Genomic DNA, 12,263 nt, shown 5'->3' on the forward strand with positions numbered 1-12,263 from the left:
TTAGTAAAGACATCCAAGGAAGGGAGTTCCTTCCTTAAGCAGCACATTCTAAAGTTAAAAATTTTTCAGGAAATTTTATTATGTAACTGATCTAATATTTTATTTGGAATTACTATGTAGATCCCCAATGTTTTACCTTCTGTGTAGTCTTTTCCCACTGTGCCCACCCTCCACTGTACATCTGCGCTCCATCTAGTGGTTTGTAGGATATTGGCTGCATTTTGTCTTCTGTTCCATGCCCTATCTATCTCTGTGTGTGTGGCGTGTATGTGTGTGTGACGTGTATGTGTGTGTGGCGTGTATGTGTGTGTGGCGTGTATGTGTGTGTGTGTTCCTTATTCTAAAAAGCCAACTTATTTTCTTTGCTTCCAACTTGGAAATAGGAAATCTTTCTTTCATTGATATGATTATAGTACACTGATAATGCTAAGAAATAGAGAAGTTGCCCCAATTCTTACTGTGTTTCTCCACATCATTTGAGAAGCTGTGTATGTGAATGTGCATGAGGGCTCTGTAAGAGAGAGGGCAAGTTCCAGGGATGAGCGTGTTCATCAGCAGGACTGATAGTCTTGAGGTTCAGTGGGAGAGCTAAGGCACATGGTTGTTATTTGTTCTCTTCTATTTCACATAATGTGTGTGGTTTCAATTGCAGTTAATGGAGAGTGGCTTGTTGTGATAATTAAGGCTTATTAGTTAATGGTGTGTTTAGCATTACAGGCCGGCCTGAGCAGCAATCATGTGTCCCATGGGGAAGTTCTGCGGAAAGTGGAGAGGGGTTCACGGATTGTCACTGTTGTGCCCCAGGACACAAAGCTTGTATTACAGGTAAGCTGGTTTTTCAGACAAGATAGATAGTCTGATTGTCATTCAGCCAAGTACCAAGCATAATTCTTGCAGGTTGTATTTTAGGCTTTCTTATTCTTTGTATCGTTTATTGTAAACCTTTCCTTGATAGTTTTCTGTTAGCTTTATTCAAAGGAGTGTTGATACAGGCTGTGACCAGTAAGGCTCAAAGCGAAACTTTTCTTGAAAGTCAAGATAAATATAGAGAACAACAAGATTCTGCTAAAAGTGTGCTGATTTTAGAGAGTTGTGGTAATTCTCTGTGAAGAGTTAGGTAAAATTGTGTATCCTGGCTATTTAAATGTTTTCTACTTAATTAAAAATGTTACTGCTTTAATTTATTTAAGATGCCTAGGGGAAACTTAGAAGTTGTTCATCATCGAGCCCTGGTTTTAGCTCAGATTCGGAAGTGGTTGGACAAGTAAGTGCCATTGTACTGTTTGCGACTAGTTAGCTTGTGATTTATGTGTGAAGACAATAAGTATTTTATTACAATTTTGAGATCTTAAAATTATGAAAAGCCCTCATTACCTATATCATCAATCAGATTCTTAGAGGCTCTTTTTTTTTTTTTTTTTTTTAACTTTTTTACTTTAATGCAGTATTTTGTAGTGGAGATTCCTAGCAGAAAGAATCGTGACACTCATCATATAAAGGAGGGCTTCTCTTAACCTGAGGGAACACATGTGGGTTTTAGGTGGCCTGTGAACCCAGGGAGATTGTACACACCAAACCTTGTCTTTGTGTATTTATTCAAGTAGAAAGCCCACAGCTTTCAATAGATTTACAGAGGGGCCTATGACCCTAAGTGGCCTGAGCCACTCTTGTGAAGGAAATGACTGATTTTCTGAACCTATTTGGAGGAAACTTTGTATTAGAAGGATCTATACTAATGTTTTGTTTAAAAAGTAGACCTGAATTCCATGATGATTTTCTTTTTTTTTTTTGAGACAGAGTCTTGCTCTGTCACCCAGGCTGGAGTACAGTGGCGCAATCTCGGCTCACTGCAACCTCTGCCTTCTGGGTTCAAGCAATCCTCCCACTTCAGCCTCCCGCATAGCTAGGATTACAGGTGTGCACCACGCCTGGCTAATTTTTTTTTTTTGTATTTTCAGTAGAGACAGGGTTTCACCATGTTGGCCAGGCTGGTCTCAAACTCCTGACCTCAAGTGTTCTGCCCACCTCGGCCTCCCAAAGTGCTAGGATTACAGGCGTGAACCACCGTGCCCGGGCTTCTGTAATGATTTTCTGTTGTATGTATGTGAAGATGTAGTTCTTAGACAGTCATGATGACTAAATTACACCTTTAAAGAAGGTAAATGAATGTGGTACCTGATTTTTGTATTCTGTAATTTCAGAGTAGAAATCCAGTGATAGTAGCTTGGCATTGGGGCTGTAATCTGATTATAACTGGTTTGTATCATAATGAAAATATGCTGGGCCCATGTCAGTTTTTGTGAATACCTTTTCTATTCTTTCTCTGTCTTCTCACAGACTTATGTTTAAAGAGGCATTTGAATGCATGAGAAAGCTGAGAATCAATCTCAATCTGATTTATGATCATAACCCTAAGGTAACTTTCTAAGCTGTCATTTACTCTAGCTTACTTTGTACTTAAACTAATATGATCTGAATGAAGATGTTTTGTCCTTTTTTTGGTAGGTGTTTCTTGAAAATGTGGAAACCTTCATTAAACAGATAGATTCTGTGAATCATATTAACTTGTTTTTTACAGAATTGAAGTAAGTATTTTGAATAATTCATGTGTATCTTTTCCATAGTTTTCTCTCTTCTTGTTAAGGAAATCAAACATAAATAGCTAGAGAAGAAAAATTCCTTACTGTTCATTTTTAAAAATTGCTATAACTCTTAGATGCCAGTTGGTTTTTTGCTCTTTTCCTTTCTTTTTAAAACAGCCTGTTTAAAACTATGTCCTTAAAACATGTCATTCAGAATTATTATTTGACTTGATTTTTAGGTATACGTATAAAACTACTTGTTTTTCTTAGGAGACTGAAATCAAATGGCATCTTTCTCTCTGATGATCTTTCCCCTCAACTTTTTAATGAAACACTTTCAAAATAGAGAAAAGTTGAGAGAATTGTCCAGTAAGCAACCTATATATACCCCACCTGGATTCGCCGGTTTATATTTTTCTGTATACACATTCTCATTCTCTATAATCTGTCCATCCATCATTCATCTTGTTTGTCGACAAATTGCTAAGTGAGTTGTAGACATCAGTCCACTCTACCACCTGTACTTCTCCTTGTATATCATTAACTAGAGGGCATTCTTTGTGTATGGGTTGGTTTTGTTGTGTTTTTTCAGGTCATACTTATCTACAGTGAAATGTCCAAATCTTAAGTGTGCCATTTAGTGAGTTTTGGCAAATGTACACTTCATGTAACCTGAACCTCTATCAAGTTAGAGGGCATTTACTCCTTTTCAGAAAGCTGCTTCAGATTCCTTTCAATCAGTCCCTGTCCCGTTCCCCAGGCAACTACTCTTCTGAATTTTTCACCATAAATCAGTTTTGCCTGCTCAAGAACTTCACCTAAATGGAAGCGTACAGTATTTCTCTTCTGCATAAAGCTGTTTTCATTCAACATATTGTCTTGAGATTCATCTGTGTTTTTATATGTATCACTAGTTCATTCTTTTTTTATTGGTCAGTAGTATGCCGTTGTGTAAATACACCACTATTTGCTTATTCATTCCCCTGTTGCTGGACATGTGGATTGTACTACCCTGTTTGGGGCTAATGTGACTAAAACATCTACAAACATTTGTATAAGTCTTTTGTGGACATGTTTTATTTCTCAATATTTTTATAATTCAACTCTTTTCCAAAAGTCATTTTTATTTATCATCATCAGCATGCCAGGTGTATGTTAGTAATTTGATCGCTGGGCTACATGTTCTGTTGATGACCATTCCATACACACCTGTTCTTAGAGAAGAAGATGTCACGAAGACCATGTACCCTGCACCAGTTACCAGCAGTGTCTACCTGTCCAGGGATCCTGACGGGAATAAACTAGACCTTGTCTGCGATGCTATGAGAGCAGTCATGGAGAGCATAAATCCTCATAAGTATGTATGCTGTCACCAGGCGGCATCCTTTGAAAAACCGAAGTGTGTAGTTGTCCTTGTCCAGCCTACTTACCTTTCTCATTCTGGTGTTCTTCACTTATTACCTCAGATACTGCCTATCCATACTTACATCTCATGTAAAGAAGACAACCCCAGAACTGGAAATTGTACTGCAAAAAGTACACGAGCTTCAAGGTAGAGATTCGCTCACAGAGAAAGTGCTTAAGGTGGCCGTGACTGCTACTAGTCTTCTGCAGGTGACAATCACCATGTCATTGCCACACCACAGATTTAACATGTGACTTTTTAGTTGCCATTTTAAGACCCTTGTCAGTTTTTTTCAGTGCTGCCCTCTAAAGCATATATAAAAGTATCAGAAGTATGTATTCTTCTGATGTCCAGTTCTGTTGAGAAAAATTTATTGTCTTTTTGGTTATGTTGTTAGGTCTGTGGATTTTTTCCCCAAATGGTTGTGTTCTGTTTTGTTTTCTAAACACTGTTAGGAAATGCTCCCTCTGATCCTGATGCTGTGAGTGCTGAAGAGGCCCTGAAATATTTGCTGCTTCTGGTAGATGTTAATGAATTATATGATCATTCTCTTGGCACCTATGACTTTGATTTGGTCCTCATGGTAGCTGAGAAGTCACAGAAGGTATGTGGAGTTCTTACTTTTATGCCATTTGGTTCTTGTTTATATAATGATAGTGTGAAACCCTGCTTCTGGTAGTGCAGTAGCTTTTCTGCTATCACTCTGTGAGTGCAGGGCTGGAGACAGATCTGTGAGTTTCTAGGGCCCACGTTCCTAAACCCCTGTGCTTATGAAACTGTTTTGATTGTGAGGTTGAAGAAGTGAAGTAAAATTACATGGCTTTTTTTTGTTTTTTTTTTTTTGAGATGGAGTCTCACTCAGTCGCCCAGGCTGGAGCGCAGTGGTGCGATCTCGGCTTACTGCAAGCTCCGCCTCCCGTGTTCACGCCATTCTCCTGCCTCAGCCTCTCAAGTAGCTGGGACTACAGGTGCCCATCACCACACCCAGCTAATTTTTTGTATTTTTAGTAGAGACAGGGTTTCACCGTGTTAGCCAGGATGGTCTCCATCTCCTGACCTCGTGATCCGCCTACCTCAGTCTCCCAAAGTGCTGGAATTACAGGTGTGGGCCACCATGTGCGGCCTAAAATTACATGGTTATTTTTAAAATGATGGGCATATGTGTGAGCTAATTTCTTCTCTTATAAAGGAAATGTAACAAGTGGTTCATGTTCCACTCCGGTTCGTTCTCACATGGCTCTTTTTTCTAGTGGAGGGTGGGCACATGGAGCACAGAAGGCTCATGGCCTCCTTTCCTATGTTGGTACATGTGCTATGATCAAAAACTTTGAACACCACTGGTATGCATATTTTTTATTTATTTTTTTGCAGCCTCAGTCTCTTCCCCATGACCTCTCCAAAAATGAAAATCGGATCCTTCATCTCTCTGCTTAAAATACTTCATGAGCTCCCATTGTTCCGAGGATATAATTCAGAAGCCATAATACTTCTTAAAAACCCTTCCTTGACCTGGCCTCTGTGTATCTTTCCATTCTCACTTCTTGGTACTGTCTTTTTTTCCTCTGCCCATGGAGGAAAGACAATGCTTTTGTCCCCCTTCCCTTGCCCCTCACCACCACATGCCTTGGTGGGCAGCATTACTTCTACCATCCATGGGCTTTGACTGCTTCCACCCTCACCATTCCCCTGGCTAATTCTCACTAATCTAGGTTAAAGGATGCCAAGGTGGCCTCTTCCCAGTAAGCCATTCATGCTTCCCTCCAGGGACTGGGTGAGGTGACCCTCCTATATGCTTCTGTTGCACACAGTGCCTACCCCCGCAGACTACAGTGTGTCTCCTTCTAGAGTGCGGTATTTATTTATTTATTTTTGAGACAAGGTCGGGCTCTATCACCCGGGCTGGAGTGCAGTGGCACCATCTTGGCTCACTGCAACCTACGCCTCCTAGGCTCAAGCAATCCCACCTCAGCTTACAGGCGTGCACCACCATGCCCGGCTAAGTTTTGAATTTTTTTTGTCGAGACGGGGTTTCGCCATGTTGCCCAGGCTGGTCTCAAACTTGTGAGCTGAAGCAATCCATCTGCCTCGGCCTCCCAGAGTGCTGGGAATGAGCACTTAATTATTTGTTGTCTTGGGTTTTTTTCCTATGTTGTTCCTACATGTATTTATCCTGTCAGCCCAGGGAAATTGCATTAAAAACAGGAAACACCTCTCCATTAGGAAGAAAAACAATTTGCTTACAGGGCATAGTATAGAGCTGGAGATGATAGTGCCAATAAATACTAGGTTGGCAGGGTCTCAGAGTTTTGTGTCCAACTCAGTATAATTTTATGTTTGTTTTAATGTGATCGTTTCAGGAGAGCATGGAATGTCATGAAAACAGCACCAAGAGCAATATCTTAGACTTTTAGGAGAAGCTTAGATGCATTTGTTGAATATCTTCTAGACTGAAACCTTATTTCCCTTATTAGCCTATGAAATAAATGATACTGTGAGACTTAGTTAAGGAAGTTACTATTATTCCAAGTGTAACTTATTAATATCCGTATGTGAAAGCATTTTTGCCAAAGCTTGTTTGATGTTCAGCTGACCCTTGCACAACGTGAGTTTCAACTGTGCGAGTTTGAACTGTGTGGGTTTATCTAAATGTGGATCTCTCTCAAACACAGTTGGCCCTTTGTGTCCACGGCTTCTGCATCCACAATCAGTGTGGATCAAAAGTACAATATTTGCAGGATTTGAAACTTGCAGATACAGAGGGCCAACATTTTGTGTATCCAGGCTCCATGGGGTCAAATGTAGGACTGGGGTATGCTTGGATTTTGGTATCCTTGGGGTGTCCTGGAACCAATTCCCCATAGATACTGGGGGACAACTGTAGTTCGATTTTATATATTATATAATATGCAGTTAATATATAATGCACATTTAAAAATTACGTAGCTTTGGGTTTATTGCTATATGTAAATGCTAGTTTCTATTCCTATATATGAATATCACAAGTAATAAAGTTCTCATTAATCATTTTTTTAGGATCCCAAAGAATATCTTCCATTTCTTAATACACTTAAGAAAATGGAAACTAATTATCAGCGGTTTACTATAGACAAATACTTGAAACGATATGAAAAAGCCATTGGCCACCTCAGCAAATGTGGTAAGTGTGGGGATTAGTATGTTTATCTCTACTTCAGATCTTCTTTGGAAGTAGGCAAGGTATAAATTAAACTGTTAGTTTAGACAGTGACTGATTTCACTTCCTACTCCTGAAAACTCTAACAATTATGTATGCTCACGTTATTTTGTCCTGTGTTCTGAAAAGCTGAAGGTAATCACTTTTAATGAACTGGAGGAGCTCCCTAGGTAAGAACGTCAAGTAGATCCTTTTTTGGTTAAGAATGAGCACCTGTGAAGTTAACTTCAGTGTCTCAGAATCAAAATTGGTTGACAGTTCTTCCTTCTCATGCTGTTTGCAGACATGTCAGGGAAACTCTGCTTGTCTGGAGAGAGTGATGAGGCCACCTCCCCGTGCCCTGCAAGACACAGTTTTAATTGACAGTGATGGGGTGCCAGTTGTTCTTCCCATGCTGGAACAGTTGTGATTCTTTACTGAGGACTGACGGGGGAAAGGAAGAATCGCCTGGGGTGCATGTTAAGCCTTCAGCTGCTGGCATCCTTGGAGAATCTGATTCAGCTGGTCTGGGATAGGACTGAGGCGTGCATGTGTCTAATAAGCTTCCCAGGTGATGTCTTTTTAAGGAGGCTGAGAAAACACTGGGCTGGAAAGCTGGGACTCTTAAGTAGGATGCTGATCCCAATCAGTGCTGCTCTTGCCTCAGAATCTGCAGTGGTGCTCATTAAAAATTCAAATTCCAGGATCCCATTCTTCAGATTCTCTGATTATTTAGGTCTTAAAAAGTTCCTCATTTATTTTGTTTGGTGACCATTGGTATAAATGAAGTCCATTATGCTTCCCATGTCTTAAGCCTGTCTTTGTGTGAATCTTTTTCCTGCAGGACCTGAGTACTTCCCAGAATGCTTAAACTTGATAAAAGATAAAAACTTGTATAACGAAGCTCTGAAGTTATATTCACCAAGCTCACAGCAGTACCAGGTATGTGGTGTGTGAAAATGAGGCTCTCCTGGTTTTGCTTTTTGCTTTAGTAGGAAAGGAGTGAGGATCCTAAGTTCATAACACCATCCTTGGCTTCAAAATTTATCTTAAAACTAATTAGCCTCAATTTGAACTTCTTATCTGGGAGAATGGTCCTGACCTGTTCTCTGATTCCTCATCTGGAATACCACAGCACCTTCCCCGTGGGGTTCCCTGCTTCTTTCCCACCCCTCCTCTAGCCCAACCTCACTGCTGTAAGACTGATCATCCTAACAAGTACAGATCTTTCCCATATATTTCAGCATAAAGGGAAACTTTTGTTTTCTTGAAAAAGCATCCCTTTAGCTTTTTTTATATACCACACACTTCGCTTCTAAGTTAAATGTGTTATATGATCCTCTTAACAGCCTCATAGGGTGCTGTACACAATTGGTAGATGAGGAAGCAGCTTGCCTGAGGATCCAGAGCTACAAAGTGCTGGACCTGGGATACAGAGCCCAGGCTGCCTGACCACCCTGCCCATGCCGTTAACCACCACTCTACCATGCCACCAGCATCACCATTTTCAGTTTGTCCTCAGACAATATACACATCTTTCTTTGATCAAGCCCCTGCCAGCTTCTTTAGCACCAGCTTCTGCCACTGTCCACATTCCCAGTTACTTGTAGGTAGTTCTACAGATGTCACATCGTGTGATTCCTCTGTCATTTCTCTACCCACCAGCCTTCCTTTAGCCCCATTTGTCCATCAGAACCCTTGGGTTACTCCTGAATGCCATTCCTGGACCAGGCGCCAAACACTGAGCCCCCAGAGCAGCCTGCCCTCGCCTTGGTGATTGCATTTGTCAAACTGCTGATTAGCTGGTTTGTCACCTCCACCAGGCTGTGGGCTCCTTAAGGGCAGGGACTCCATGTTGTATTCCTCTCTGAATCTCTGGCTAACATCCAGCCTGGAGAATCGAGGATTTGGCCAGTGGCTACCTCTTTGCCCTTGTTTTCTATTCTCTTCCACACTCTCTCTGCTGTAGTCACACTGGCCATCCTGTTACTCCTCAGACCTGCTATACACATTCCTGCTGCATGGCCATGGTGCCTTCTGTGCCCTCTGCCTGGTGCCCCCTATCTCATCACGTGGTTTATTCTCCTGACAGCCGTTAGAGCTCACACTCCCTGAGAGCTGCAAGGAGACTGTCCTCTGTCCCTTTACTCACGTTTGCCATTATGCTATAGACTGTATTTTGTCCCTAAGTCCATCCTCTGTTACTATAAGAGCAGCAACTTGGTGGTGGTTCTTATATGGTTTTTCATATGTTTGGTTTTATTTTTTGCCTTGCTGTAGTATCCATACTGCCCAGAATGGTGCATATGTAGTTAAGAGTAATTATTTGTTGAGTGAATAAATGGCACATCCTCAGTAAGGTTTTGAATGAAAAAATGACTGTACTAACTGATCAACTGTAAAATTTTCCCAGGTAATTCTTTCAAGGGAGTTCCAAGTATAGGAACTAAGGCAGCTACACTGGAGCTTTAGAGAAATGATTGTCATGTTTCCTCCTCAGTCCTAAATCTCCTCTTGTCACAGGATATCAGCATTGCTTATGGGGAGCACCTGATGCAGGAGCACATGTATGAGCCAGCGGGGCTCATGTTTGCCCGTTGCGGTGCCCACGAGAAAGCTCTCTCAGCCTTTCTGACATGTGGCAACTGGAAGCAAGCCCTCTGTGTGGCAGCCCAGCTTAACTTTACCAAAGACCAGCTGGTGGGCCTCGGCAGAACTCTGGCAGGTAAGTACAATCATTTATATGTCTACATCTACAAAGGTTTTAAAAAATTTATTTCTTTTGTTTGGTAATTTTGCAAATAAATTTAGGGCAGAATACTCTGAGACAGTCTCGTTCTCACTGATAAAAATTAATTTAGAATGCTTTAAAGGATAAGCTACTACAGCAAGAGTCCCAGAATGCAGTGGCCCAATATGGAAAGAAGTTTATTTCTCTCTCCCATAGGGATTTATAGGCCCTTCCATTGTGTGGCTCCGCAACCTTTTAGGCAGATGGTTGTAGCTGGGTTATCTCCACATCTGTGGGGAAGGAAGGAGAGTGGGGAGAAGTTAGAATCATGGTAAAACATTTACCTTTAAGTTGGAAATGACCTGGATGGAAGTTAAACTATCACCTTCTATTCCATCTCGGCCACACCATGTAGCTGGATGGGCTGTGCCCTGTAAGAAGGTAAAGATGAATTTTTGGATGGGTCCATTCTGGTATAGACAGTAGGTTGTTGGAATAGCCAGGAATGAGGTGGGGAAAATAAAAGGCCAAATGTTGAAGCATTCTGAAAGCAAAGGCAGTTTAGCTGCGTCAGGGACAAGGGTTGCCTGAACCAGAGGCGAGGCTGGTACCAGGGGCTCTAGTACCAGAGTGGAGGAAAGGGTAAGGACACCTGTGAAAAGAGATGAGCAGAAGCTCTGGTCATCTCAGCAGTGCTTGAAGTAAAGCAATGACTGGTATATATTTTTCCCTAACTTGTAAATATTGTTGAGATCTCAAAGAAAAAAATAAAAAGCAGTCCTAAAAAAATTCCAAACTCTATCCTGTTAAATTTTGTTAAATTTATGTACCAGTCCTTCTTTGTCATTTGCAGTATTCTTTTTTTCTTGGGATTATAACAGTGTATGGGATTATCACTTTTCTTTTTCTGGTTATTAGCCTTTCCCAAATCCCTCCGTTTCCATGCTGGCCTCTTTTTACAAATGTCGAGAATTCCTTATTTCAGGCCTTTTAGTTATTCGTTCGGTCTCCATTGTTCCTTTCTGCTTTAGAAATTTATGATATTGGTTGTTTATACCTTCTATCTCTGTTCTTGGATCTCTTCTGTTCTTTACAGCTCTTAGCTTGCTATTTCCCATGTCTTACAAGGGAGTATTTCTAGTTTTTCTCAGATGTTTAGCAAAAGTAGGTGGGGAGGGCAGTGGTCAAAGATGTTTGAGAAATGTTACACACTGGAGTCACTCTGTGTGTACATTTAACGTAGGCAGTTGACACAAGAGAGCAAAAGAAAGAAAAGGTAACTATTTAAATAGTGGAGGTGATCTTACCTACTTTTTTTAGTGATATATGCACTGGAGTGAGCATGCAATGAGAGACCGGAATCTACCAGCTCCTTCGAAAGCCTCGGGTTCTCTGTGCCTCTCATTGTGGTTTATCTCAATTGGGCTGAGAGTGATTCTAGGATCTAAAGACACTGCATGACTCAAACATAAGTCAGCTACCTGCATCTAGTGCTCAACCAAAGAAATAGTGGTCTCTTACTGTTAAGGGACGAAGTGGTTTAGTGAGAGATACCAGGTCATTTTCCCATATACATGCTTTGGAAGCATCTTTCAAGGCTAATTTTGGCTGTATATGATTTTCAATTCCTGTGCTTAATTTAGATTCTAGCTGCCATTTAAGATAGGACTCTATGGTGTATATACCTATTCCCTCACAGAAATTCAGAAAGTACATAGTTTCATACATAATAAAGACATATTAAAGAAGCACTTGAGCTAAAGTATCTGTTTAACTTTGTAGTCAACTGCTGCTTATTGTCTCTACAGGAAAGCTGGTTGAGCAGAGGAAGCACATTGATGCGGCCATGGTTTTGGAAGAGTATGCCCAGGTAAACTCAATTCCTCCCTTCTAACCCCCCAGTCAGCAAGAAAGGTCTTCTCAATTGTATCTTAGTGATCATCAAAGTTAAAGGAACTGTGCATAATTGTTAAGTCCAGAGATAGTGTTTGCCCCAGAGGTCTTATCTTGCTGGCTTGACTTGGAAATCTAAATTTAGTACATCTCTAAGTTTTGTGAGGTAGAATATGAAAGGGCTCTACTTTAACATACTACTGGTTTGACCTTGGTAGAAAGTACTTAATTACATCTCAAGGTAGCTGTGCTCTTTAAAATTGAGTTTGCCAACGTAGAAACAATGAGAAAGGACCGTTATAAAACAGGATCATTGAAGGCTACATACTCTTGGCTTTTACTCCCATTCTCCCTATTGGAAATGTCTCTTTTACCTCAGGGACCTGGAGGTACAGCAGATTATAAGGATAAGTACCCATATGAGCATTTGGTAGTATTATAGGATTTATTATGAAAATAATAAAACTGCAGTAACACTGG

General features: G+C 40.8%; 1 protein-coding gene across 2 annotated transcripts in view; it reads left to right on the top strand.

The window, feature by feature from the left end:
- The window catches only part of ELP1 (elongator acetyltransferase complex subunit 1), a 64,819-nt gene that overhangs the window by 31,558 nt on the left and 20,998 nt on the right, over positions 1–12,263 (top strand). For both annotated transcript variants that reach the window (XM_003810890.6, XM_034967934.3), the window contains 11 exons: positions 710–825; positions 1,191–1,264; positions 2,338–2,416; positions 2,506–2,585; positions 3,802–3,939; positions 4,049–4,134; positions 4,443–4,591; positions 7,021–7,144; positions 8,004–8,101; positions 9,683–9,884; positions 11,699–11,760. In XM_003810890.6, the coding sequence (XP_003810938.2) occupies positions 710–825; positions 1,191–1,264; positions 2,338–2,416; positions 2,506–2,585; positions 3,802–3,939; positions 4,049–4,134; positions 4,443–4,591; positions 7,021–7,144; positions 8,004–8,101; positions 9,683–9,884; positions 11,699–11,760 (1,208 nt within the window). The remainder of the gene's footprint in view (positions 1–709; positions 826–1,190; positions 1,265–2,337; positions 2,417–2,505; positions 2,586–3,801; positions 3,940–4,048; positions 4,135–4,442; positions 4,592–7,020; positions 7,145–8,003; positions 8,102–9,682; positions 9,885–11,698; positions 11,761–12,263) is intronic.

The sequence above is a fragment of the Pan paniscus genome, chromosome 11 (assembly GCF_029289425.2).
Source record: "Pan paniscus chromosome 11, NHGRI_mPanPan1-v2.0_pri, whole genome shotgun sequence".
Taxonomy (NCBI): domain Eukaryota; kingdom Metazoa; phylum Chordata; class Mammalia; order Primates; family Hominidae; genus Pan; species Pan paniscus.